Source organism: Papilio machaon, chromosome 2 (assembly GCF_912999745.1).
Source record: "Papilio machaon chromosome 2, ilPapMach1.1, whole genome shotgun sequence".
Classification (NCBI taxonomy): Eukaryota; Metazoa; Arthropoda; class Insecta; order Lepidoptera; family Papilionidae; genus Papilio; species Papilio machaon.
The window spans coordinates 4,636,054-4,649,020 of record NC_059987.1 but is presented as its reverse complement, the minus strand read 5'-3'; the positions used below and the strand labels follow the sequence as shown (position 1 = coordinate 4,649,020).

The 12,967-nt window shown below is 34.7% G+C and overlaps 1 protein-coding gene across 1 annotated transcript; it reads left to right on the top strand.

Moving 5' to 3' along the window:
- The first annotated feature begins 8,486 nt into the window (after window positions 1–8,486).
- On the top strand, window positions 8,487–11,248 carry LOC106718696 (F-box/LRR-repeat protein fbxl-1). Its single transcript, XM_014512854.2, has 3 exons — window positions 8,487–8,603; window positions 8,998–10,737; window positions 11,003–11,248. Exons 1-3 carry the CDS (start codon window positions 8,586–8,588, stop codon window positions 11,246–11,248), a joined length of 2,004 nt encoding a protein of 667 aa, XP_014368340.2. The 5' UTR covers window positions 8,487–8,585.
- Window positions 11,249–12,967: the final 1,719 nt, after the last annotated feature.

Below are 12,967 nucleotides of genomic sequence, written 5' to 3'. Positions count from 1 at the left end.
ATTTCTTTAAGTGTTCGTGTCACCACGTTCCACAATAACGGACAATTGAGTGCAAGTTGAAAACAGCCAAATCCCGCCCTGTCCACCGTTATGATAATTTTATTGATACAATATTTTCGAATTTGAAAATGTGCGGATACTACAGGTTTAATATTTCTAACATTTTGAAACGAAACACTTTGTGATACCCTGACTCTACTAAACCATAAGCTAACAAAAAAAAATAAAGTTTCATAGTCTTAGTTGATATTTTCACAACTCTGTTATCTTGTAACAGATTCTGCTTTTCGTCAAAGGTAAAGTGCACCAAAACATTTTTAAGCTAAACACCCTAAGGACATTGAAAGAAATAAATTTATTCCAGATCCAGTGAAACCGAAGTTAAACTATTCTCAGCATACACATAGGCTACTTTTTATCCCTGGGAGAGGCGATGCCCTGGGGATAAAGCAAAAATCTATTTATACTTCTTACATATATATATTATATGTACAATATATAAGTAGTTTAGTGTACAAAGTCACTGACGATCTCATACCCCTAAACCGATACAAATTTATTTAAAATAGATAAACGAATCTGTTATCTCCGTTAGGTTAGTTTCACGAAGAAAATGGGTGGTATTATTTTAATTAATATAGACATAAGGTACCTTTAACTTTGTATACACTGTGTATCCTTGAAGACCGACCGATTTATAAGTTATAGGCACCACAAAATACACGATTTTGGCCACGCATCTACAATTGCGGATAGATATCGGATAGAACACGGATAGACATAGACAGCGGTCTCTTCGCCATTTCGGCGAATTTTGGGGGCCGCTTCCTTTTTTGCCATTTAATAAAATAAAAAAAAATTAATACAAGCATCGTATAATTTTAGTAAAGAACAAAATTATTTAACAGCCATGAATCATGACAAAATGTGATACTATTTTAATTGGAAGAAAAGTACAACAGTGTAATGATTTTTTAATTAAACGGTATATAATTTGGTATAATTTACAAAAAAAACTATTAAACACAAGTAGAAGGTTAATATTAAGCTGACATAGAGCATGTAGTACAAACATATTTAAATAATGTTGAGTAAATTAAAACAAAATGAAAGCTAATTAGGATAATGCAGGGCTGATGGCGCAGACATGGAAGGCGCGAGTTAGGTGCGCGCCCGTTGGGACATGAAATCACTGACTTGATACACGCTGTATACACGCTAGCTTATTGTGGACACGCATACGTACAAAGCTTAACACGTTTAGAGACACACTTGCCATGCGACTTCACTTAAGTATGTTATATCACAGTGGCATTGAATCTGTTAACTGTTTTAAGATTTATGTTGTTCGTATTGTTCGTTTTACTATAAACTAATTAAAAAGCCTTTACACGTGTACCGGTTTTTAAATTTACGAAAAGTGGCATCTTTAAATTGATAATTTTGATTACAAAAAAAGTCTAATAAAATTTACGTTTACTTTACGTCTCTTAAAGTTTATTTTATTTATGAAAAGATACACACGATAGAACAAAGGTAATGTCCTCATTATGAACGTTGGGCGACATAATTAGGTAGGGCGCGGACGCGGGTGGCGTGATTGCGCCCCGGCAACGTGCAAGCCGCGCCCTGCACCCCGCACCCCGCACCCCGTCCATCTTGCAGCACCCTGCAGTGTCACAACGCAATCCAATCGAATTTAAAGAGATTGTTTATTGTCCATCAAGTCATATCTCAGCTTACATTGACATGGGTTACAGTGTTACAATTATTTTAAAAAACTAACTTAAGTAATCAAAATAATAAAAACAATGAAAAATTACAAAATCCTTGACCTTTGGGCTTATTAGCTTTGGTAACTTGAATGCACTTGAATATTTTATTGTTTCGTTTCGTATATTTGACGATATACAGAAAAATGTCTTGATACAAAATTACTTACTTATAGAAACGTGGTTATATAACTTGAAATAGAGTTGCTACAAGTCGTTAAGGCGGTATTATGTTAGGATACGACTTATCCCGCTGGCAGCAGTTTACATATAAGTATAACTTTGATTAAGGGATATGTGGATACGAGCACAAAGGAATAATATCATTCCTCGTCACCTCTACGGTCTCGTTTCGCTTAAATGGACACGCAAGTCTTGGGACAGTAATTTTAATGTATTCCGAGGCGTTAGTGGACGTTCCCGAGGGAGCGGGCTCGCCAGCCGGCATCCCTGCGGTGACCGCTTTCAGGACAGACTCGTGCAAGCCGCATGATCGTTTGTCAATGATATAGGTGTACGAACTTTCGAAAGCAATGAACTTTAAAAATAGTCTTTAATGTCTGGTCTACGTGGGTATTGATTAATGCTAATCAGTATCTTTAGTTTTGACAAAGCTTCAAGTTCAAGACTTCATTTTGTTCTAATCTTAAAGCAAATAGAGAAAAGTATTTTTCGAATCATAACATATCCGACCAAAACCAGTAAGTACTTAATAGTTAACTGAATTGAGTAAATTATTTAAATGCCTATAATTAAACAATTAAATATAGAACGTGTCTGTTATTATCCTGAGAGACAGCGGCGGGGCGCGGAGGGGCCCGGCGGTGTGGTGCGGTGCGGTACGGCAGGGCCGTTCCCTCGGGAGCGGGCGGCTGCTTGGGCCAGGTCCCGCGGGACGCGGCGGCGGGCGAGGACTTCACTTCCACAGGGACCACCCCCCCACTACCCACCACCTGGGCCCGACGGGAGCGGGGAGGCCACCGTGTTATTTTTAAACAATATCTATTAAATGTTACCCGCAGTATTAGCTTTTGTATCGAATACTACTAAAAACATTTAAATAGCCATGAGAAGCTACTGAAGCGGTATATAAATATAAGTTTGTTTACAGCCTGCGTAAGGTCATAAGATCAGAACTAGGTTTCAATTGTTGTGATAAACTAACTTCTACTCCTTAATCTATCCCTTTAAGTTAGAACTAGAGTCGCTTTCATTCGTATCAATAACAATGAGCGGGGACATGAATTAGCCTTCCACGTAACCACTTGATTGAGTAGGTTGTAGTAGAAGTAACTACTAGTACGAGTATGGTATAGAGATAGAATGGAACCTCTAAAGAGTGAGTGAGAGAAACCATGCCTCTATTGGTAAGGTAGAGAAAGAAGAGTATTTTATTACTTTTTGATTTAAATTTTAAAAGCTGAGGATTAAACTTAGTCAGACATTGTGGTGTACGCAGCTCACCTGATGTGTTCAGTGGCGCGGTGCTCTGTTGCCTCTAATGTTTACCGCTTTTTTGCGAAAACACGTGAGTGATTTATGGCAGCCCACAGGGAATGCGAATAAAAAATAATGCTACGCCGGGTAAGCGGATTGCATTAACAATTTTTGTTTACTTCTTACCGCCAATATTGAAAAGATTTTCATTTTACAATAGTGTGAAATATTATGCTGTAATTAGTTTCAAACACAGACAATTATATAAAGGTAACTCATAAGTATGCAAAAAGGGCATATTGTGAAAATGTGAATGAAATTATTTTTCAAAAATTAAAATAAGTACTTCAAGATATAACATGATGAGCTTTAAGGTTATTATAATAATAATAGTTACTTTCTTTAGGTCAAATTTATAGGATTTCTCTCACTGCTTTCTGGATTCGTACTGGAATTTTGTCATGTCACAAATAAATAATACATCAAGTGAAATAAGATCCTATGCATCAATACACATGACAGTGATTAGTACGCAGGCTGCGTCCAGTTCGTAGATGAGAGGTCAACGTCAACATAAAACTGTTATGATATGGCTTTAGCGTATTTCCCAAAGGCGCGGGGCGCGGGGGACGCAGGCGCGGGGCGGGGGTGCGCGCCGCCCTGGGGAAATTTCCCGGCGACTCTCTGCGGGGCCTCTACAAGTTTTATGGACGCGCAGCACCTCGCTCCCCTCCCGCCCTCCCCAGCTGTCTCTCCTCCCCTCGCCCCGCACACCCACCAACTTCTTATCGTCTCACGTAACAACTCAGCCCGTCAGGATCTGCCGAATAATATAATTACCTGCCCGTCCATTGTTCATTGATTTAACCCTTAACGTTCACCCTCGCCTGTCACAAGCCTCTATTCAGTTATTTACAACTGAAACATAACAATATAAGCACATAAGGAATACATCAAAAAGACTAACGCGTCATAATAACAGACGGACACGTTAAGTGAAAAAGTTGATAAATAAAGCCAGCACGAATTGACCCTTTTCAAAGAGCTTACGAATGTCCGTGCGGAGCTTAAATGTTGCGTGAAATATTTGTGAAAAATTAAGATAATATTAGGCGTTTTGTGCTCCGCTGCCTTTAGACTCACTCGCTCGTATAACCTTCACGTGAAATATGGTTTAAACCGCATTAAGTTTAATTATTCTCGGGCGTCAAGTGTAAGGTAAAAACAATTCAAGACACGGCAATTTGTTTTTATAGTCTGCTTGGGACGGCAGGGGATTAACATTTTCATTGTATGTGAAATTTTAATTCGCCAACATGAGGGATGGCGGCTTAAATTGACGTGTTATCGGGCCCCTGTGAGCGGAAGCTCACGGCTCGCACTCGGATCTACCAATTCCTGAAAATTTATTGTGAAATTACCTAAATCAAAGAAGAGAAAAAGCAACTGATAACTTATCTTTTGTTGAAGAGCCCGATCGCGATTGTTAGATCATTCGATTATAGTAAGGCAAAACATTTAAACTTACATATTTAACAAAGGGGAAGGTGCTCAGACGCAATTTTCACACTAATATAAATTGATATAACCTAAAAATAATTGTCTATTCTTTGATTTACCTTTTAATAAAATATAATAGTTTTTATTGAACTTTGCTGTTTTATTTAAGATCTCAAAAAGTTTTTTATTTGATATATTGCAGCACAGGGTTTACTAAACACTACAAACAGGTATCCGGTTTTATCATGTTGTGTACCTTTGCCATAGACTCAACGAACACGAACGAACACTAGGCATATTATATTGAACTTCTAATATTATTAGAAAAGACTCAGTCCACTTATACAGACCGAAAGAAATATCTTTTATTGCTTAACGTAATGTGATACGACTACAAGTAATATCTGGGAATATCCCACTAGCGTCCATGGCCCCGTAGCACATAGATTTGCTAGGTTGGTAGTGCGCGAGGTAGCAAGGCATTAGGTACCCGCGAGTACCCTGAGACTCATAGAGCCTCTCCCCGCGGGACGCATTACGGAAGTACTCGGAAGTGCGGGATCGATACCTTAAGTTAACAACATTACATCGCACCCGTTCAGCCGTAGTCATCTGGCTAACTGTACCCATTGAATAAATATTAAAGCTCTATGATATACTCATTAAACTTAATCGTATTATAGTCAAATATTTCGTTACCAAAAATTAATGAATGAACAAAAAAGGTGTATGTCTATTTATTTAGGTAAGTAATTATTGAATTTGCGCTAGATGACATACTTAAGATGTAGAATTTATTTACCTAGCGAAGACTATGCAAAGTCGTACCACGAATTTGTTAAGCCGTGGTACAACTTTTCTTCATGTAGCATGAATTACGAAGTTACTAATTACCGATTTAATTTAAAGTTTTCGAAATAAATGTCCATTATGTCAGTCAGATTGGAAGGGGTGTTGATTAAACAGAGAGCAGTCTAACAGGGGTCCACTTTATTCTAAACCGTAAAAGCGTTTGCTGTCTAAAACTAGTGGTTTGAAACAAATGAGTTAGGCTAAACATTGGTGGACATTAGGCCGGCTTAGGCGGGCATTGGCACTGACGGAGCGCTGATATTATGCAGCCGCGGCCGCAGCAGGCCGGCAGCCGGGCGGCCGTCGCAGCGCGTCCATCACGCACGACGTGGCTCGCGCGCCCACGTCCCGCCATTAATTACACAGTATGGCTAAAACTGCGACGCTATTGCACACGTGATCCATACGTACACATGGGTACATAGCTTAATCGTTGTCGTACAATCGTTGACCGATTTTACAGTGTGAGGTGTCATTTTGATTAAGTCGAGCTATTTGGATTTGTGAATGATTTTTACAATAATATGATGTAATGATATTATAGATACATACATTCCTGTAATATATTTCAGATGTAACAAAGAGCTACAAATACTCCTTGTTAACGATAAACCCTTCATCAGTTAAAAAAAATTGATATAATGAGTATTTTTCCAAGCGTAAAAAATAACATATACCTAATTATCATTATAGAAAATGTACAAAGATATTTATCATATATAGAATAACGACAAGTGGGTACTTACACAGATTGAAAACAATTGAAAAGTTGCCAATTTTTTTTATGCAAGAGAAGGGTAAAGAAAGAAAAGAAAGGAAATTCTATCTTTCGATACTCTCCGGACAGAACGTAGAAATATTGCAATATAATATTTTTACTTCAAAATTACCTACAACCGTCCCATACGTGCAACTGTGGCCAACCGCTTACTAAACTTATATGAGAAGACTTCTTAAGAAATAATTCTGTACCCTCTCATTTCTGAACGTTTAGTGTCTCAAACACAAGAATTGTGTCTGTATGAGTTACTAATTTAAGTTATTATCTTATATTTACCTACTTTAAATTTAACTTGTATGTGCCTATAAATAAGTAAAAATATAAAGTGCTTAATAGTTATAGTACGCTTGTTGATTTTTCTTAATTATCAAATTAACGCAAATTTAGAAAAAGGAAAGGACATCTATAAAATCCTTTAAATTAGATATTGTTAATTATCTTTACGATGTTAGTAAACAGTAAGTTACGACTCTGCACTCTAAACTACTACACTAACGACTAAAAAACAAAATTAAATGACTTACAAAAAAAAATCATTTAAATTCATTTGTAAAGTTAAGAAATCCTATTTAATAATAATTGCAACAAGACAATCTTTACAGCTTTTGTTTGTACTTAAATATTTATTTAAAACTTCACAAATATCCAACCCATCAAATTTCACCACCATTCCATCACATCACAATCATTCTCGAATCTTATTAGAATCTAATATTACCAATTCGATATTTTATAAAAGTAAATAAATCCTGCTAATCAAAACATTGGCAGTAAACGATAACTCACGTTTCAGAGATCTTGGCTTTGCTTGTTTTCTTCGTGACATGCTTCCGTATAGTACACTTAAGCATCCAAGCACATTATAATTTTCGAATTGTTTACATCACGTTTGTCACAACACAAAACATTTATGAAGTAGCGCGTAAGTTATCGTAAAAGTCGTATGGCGGGAAACTTGTAAGGCGCGGGATAGGAGGGCGGTCGGTGAGCGCACCCCGCGCTTACTGAGCTTCCTGGCGCCCAACAAGTGGCACCAAACAATATTGTAACCGCGCAAACTCCTGCGTAAGATCGTGATGCCGCCAATTCACTTCTTGCAAGCTGCCTGCTAAACTGAGTTACACTGACAATAAAACAATTATTAAAAAATGTATTTTTTTTACTAATAAATGTTGTTTTGTTTTCAGCTTTTAAGTTTGTCACTATCATTTGTTATGTTGTGCGTTTTACAATTTCGGCCGTCATAATATTTGACATCCTCTAAGAACGAAATATTCTTGTGATTCCTTAAGTTACATGTTTTCTTTTTTTGTGTTTTATTTCTGTGGACAAGCAAGATGATTTAATAAACAATAACTATTTTTACCCGACTAACTCCCCTTGAGTCTTTCTTGTATCTATGAGTAAGTCTGTTTTTAATGTAACTATGTGGGTCTGAATGCAAGTTCCATTGTAACCGCTTGTAGCCTAAAGGACTGAACCGCTTTTGACGAGTTTTTCGTTTCGTATTCCACAGTCGTCAGTCGAGGTTTTCGGTTTTTTAGCTAACAAATATTAGTGTTATTTAAATGGGTTGTATGAGGATCACAAACGTTATAAAGGAGTCAAAAGTAAGAAGTATGTGTTTATAAATATATTCATAATATAAATATTTGAATTATATATTATTATATATTTATTATATATTTATGAAATGCGAAGATGCATTGTCAATATAAATGGATTAGTCGCAAACTTAAGTCAAGTTGCGTATAGTTCAGTCGGAAAGCAAGGATGCACCAGCGACTAACGCCAGCGTTTATTTTACTGCGAGCACGCGACTATTCATTGCGTTTTGATCGCGCCGCATTCGCATTTTTTCCACTTAGCGTTTCGCCGTTTTTTCCCAACAAATTATTATAAATTATTTAAAATAACGCAATTCCAACACAAACAATTTTATTATCTTATAATTTATACTTAATTTTAAAAATAATTATTTAGGAACCTTCCCTGAAATTAAACTAATAACGAAACGTAATTTACGTAATCTGTTTACAAACTTCAAAATCATATGACAAATTCAAGGTCACTCACATCTTGTTTGTCAAGTCAGTAAAATGTCATATGTTTAGCCATAAACTTCAAATTTTGCCATTGAACTTTAAATTATATTTTAATGAATCTAGTCTAAATTTTCAATTGAATAATGTAAAGTTGCTCTTTACTTAAATTAAAAAGATTTTACTGTTTGAAATTTAATCATGGAATTACCATTCGAAGTAAGTTGACTGATTTAATCGTAAATTAGTAATCATAAGGTTTCTTTGTCTGCCTTTTATATCATTTTTTCACGTGATTAATATCTTTCTGATAGTAGCTATGCTCTCGAAAATGAAAACATTTGACCTTTATTTCTCTTTCTTAGAATTGTTTGTCTTTTGCTTGTAAACTAAAATGTCTTGAACTTTAGATTAGCAAGTAAATAAATATTACTATTGCAAATAGTGTATCATTTTGCTACAAATTTAATTCTACATACTGCATATACTAATACACTTGAATTCAAGTTGGAAAATAAATTTTCTTAATTTAAAATAATTTTTATTTTATTACTTGAGGCCTACCACATAGTCTTAAGATAGTCATATATATTTACAATTTTATATGTTGCAGGTATTAGTTTACATTTTTAAATATCTACCAAAGTCAGACAGAAAATATGCAAGTGAGACATGTCACTCCTGGTATTTAGCCGCTAATGCTTATTGCTTCTTAAAGAATAAAGTAGTTGTTTTATACAAATCTATAGACAGTGATGAGAACACATCTAATCTGAGCATCTTTGAGAATTCAGCCACTGTTTATACCAACTACTTATTCAATGAAGTGGAAATATCAAGTAAATTAAATGGTTTCTGGGAGAGGACTGGAGAAAACATTAAAAGCTTGACTTTTAAAAATTGTGACATGTGTGAAAAGGTGTTTGTGAACATCCTACACGAATGTCCGAATTTGGAATCATTGAATATTGAAAGTTGCAAAGATCTTTTCATGTCAGGCCGTCTATTAGAAGGAAAAACCGATGGCCTGTTGGTAAATAATCTAGAAAATTTGAAGTCATTAAGCCTCTCAGGCAACCAGTACCTCACGGATGCACTATTTAGCCGTTTTGTGAAAGCTGCTCCAGCTCTTGAACATTTAAACTTATCTGGTTGCTCGCTGCAATTTCATTTGGGACTAGTGAAAAAATTTTATCCCAGTGGAACTAACATTTTTGAGAATCCATCAGAGAGTGTGTTAACATTTTATTTTGTATTGCAATTTATAGTTTCTCATGCTCAAAGTATAAAAACTCTGCAGTTCTCAAGTACTCTTATAGATGGTGCTGCTTTAAAATCATTATCGGAAGCTGTTAACCTTGAATTAAATACGTTGGAAGTCCATTCTTGTGATCAACTAACTAATACGGGTATACTGGCTCTAACTACACATCAGATTATGTTAAAAGAGCTAGACATAGGTTTATGCACTAGAGTAACTGACCAATCTTTAGTTCACATTTGTAACAATTTAATTAATCTAGAAAATTTGAATATTCAAAGATGCAGAGCTGTTACTGACTTAGGTATATCGGAACTACACAAATTAAAAAAATTGAAGATATTAAATATTTCACAGTGTGAATTGATTACAAAAGAAGGACTTAAAAATGGTATTTGTGCTGAAGAGAATTCAGTTTTAGAAGAATTGGATATACACTCATTAAACTTAGATCAAACCGGGGTCATAATGATATCAGAGAAGTTGCCAAATTTACGCTCATTGGACTTAAGTTACTGTTTCAATGCTGTAACGGACACATCTATACAGGTTGTATTTAAAAATCAAGTTTTCTTACACACCTTGAAAATCAGTCATTGCGACAAAGTGTCTGATGCTGGTTTAACTGGGATGGGGAAGTTACAACAAGATGGTGATGATGATTCACCTATAATGTCCAACTGTGATGAAGCTCCCACACATCAGAAAATACATTTAGGCTCAAGAGCTGAAGAAGAGATCGTTCGAGATGCGAATAGAAAAAGAAATGTTATGAGAATGTGTGAAAATATACTAACAATGGACTCATTTACAGGTTATTCTTTGGCACGATTGAAACATCTTAGAGAATTGGATATGAGCGGTTGTAATAGAATGACTGATGTTAGTTTGAGATATGCATTTTCCTTCAAGGAGCTAGTAAATCTTAACTTTAGTAGATGCCAACAAATAACTCATGAAGGTGTAGGACACTTGGTAAGAAACTGCCCGAGCATTGAATATTTCAATTTAACTGATTGCTATAACTTAAAGGATGATGCAGTTACGGAAATCGTAAAAGGATTACGAAGATTACACACTCTTGAATTACGGGTAAGTCAATTTAGTATCTCGACTATACTTAAAAAAACAATTTGTCACTTGTGAGACCTTGAATTAAAAATATGCAAATCATTTACTGAAAATATGTGTATGTAAAGTATTTTTACTTCATTCATCTTAATGATGGCCTTCAAGTGAAACATACCTACTATCTGTGTCTCAATACACTGATAATATACATCATAGGTCAGTTTTATCTGAAATCGGAATCTTTATGAAATAAAACAAGTGTTAATTATGTGTTATCAATTTTCAGGGTTGCAACCAACTGACTGATAGATCATTAGAGGCTATTAGATCACATTGTGAGAAGCTGAAGTTCCTGGATGTGCAAGGCTGCAGATACATGTCTCCGGAGCTGGCCTGTGCTATTGGAGCTCTGCCCACACTGCACACCGTGCTGATGACTAAACCGGGGCCGTATATAACAGAATCCGTTAAGAATAGGTCACCTGCACCAACATTTCTACCATCATTGATGAGGAAGCTGCGCTTACATTGAATCGCTTGTATATCATACAATCCAGTGAATAAGTCTAACTCGGGTGAAGTCACAATGCAGTGTAAATGTGTATGGAAACCATGAGTAATACGAGTATTTTAGCAATATTTTGTTAATGTTTTATCATTTATAAAATACTAGCAGTTACCCGCGACTTCGTCCACGCGAATTTATATAATCTAAAAATTTATATAGCCCAAATCACCTGGAGATGTGTTTTCAGAGCCTATTCAATGTAAAGAAACAATCAAATCTTTCCTCTTCATAATATTAGTACAGGTTATGTAAATAAAAGAAAATTCAATCCTTAATTTTTGATAGGTCTAGTGGCTATCTAACAAGGGCATTACAAAAAAACAAATAGAAATTAGTGTTTTGTTAAATACTAACACATAGTAGGTGAATTTTAGTCATCCTTATATATCCTCATAGATTGAGTATATTTCAGTGTAAAATAGCAATAATGTACTACTACTAACCAGGAATAAGGAATTTTGTTTTGTTGTGTAATGTAAAATATGTTTGTGTTATTAACTGTGCGATTCTTTTCAGACCCTCTAAGGTCAGGCAAGCTATTTATGTATTAAATTGTGATCAAAATATTTTGCTTGGAATATTTATCAGTGAGCAAAAGCGATAACTTTAAGATAAAAAAATTATGTATTTGTTGTGTTACTTTTATTTTTAATGTTAACATTTTTTTTATTTGCGCTATAAAAAGATTATTTACTAATATTTACAATGATTTTGTTGCATTCGCTTTTTAAAATTATAATTTACTTAATGTTGTGGTAAGCAGTACTAATAATGCTCGTAACTTTGTAACGGTCATAATTTCCTTTATGAGTTATGCTGTGTTATGTATAATTGTGATATTTTAATAAACTGTGATAACAGTATATGTGGAGTGATAAATCATAGTACAATTAAAAATATTTTGTACTAACAAGACTTTTTATTGAGATTTACGAATAAAAGCCAAGCGCCTGTTGCGTAAAAATAGCAAACTTAATTACTATACAAAATAGACTCTTAGTTTGCTGTTGCTATTTTTTTTCTTTTTGAAATCGAACTTAAAGTAATAATCGAAATTCAAGATGAATTTATAAAAAGACAAACCGATGACTTGCAAGGTTCAAAACTCAAGCGGACCATTTTCGGTCCGTCATTTCTTTAAATATTTACCCGTCACTTGTTAGCTCTCGACCAATGAGATTGAAGGTCAACTAAATAAGGCAAACAGCCAAATAGAACAAGGTGATTAAAGAAGTTGGATATATTGCAATAATGTCAGGTATAAATATTGGAAAGAAAATAAAAACAAATGTGTATACAATCTTTTATTACATTAAAAATAACTTATAGGTATTTTCTTTACATAGTAAGTTATAAGCTAACTTAAAAACAACAACTTTGTTCGTAATTCATAAAAAATGTTATAATACAATGAAGTCTAAGATTATGTGGTACTTAAAATAAAACGATATAAAAGCACAGATTTTATTAATTTCTACACTTCGCAGGGTAATTGAAAAAACAGTCATTAGAAATGACTAGCGCCAAAAACTTAGCCAGTAATTTGCATTTACCAAATTCTATACAAATTTCCATAGCATTTGTAACGATAATTATCTTTCCAAAGATTTACAATAACATTTAAAAAGAGTAACGTTACTCGTATAACAATAACAACGGAAAAATCGAAACAATTTTTTAACA

Bases quoted from the DNA above. Each gene is read 5' to 3' on its own strand.
- LOC106718696 (XM_014512854.2), top strand. The intron at 10,738-11,002 runs GTAAGTCAATTT...ATCAATTTTCAG, and splicing joins TACACACTCTTGAATTACGG to GGTTGCAACCAACTGACTGA.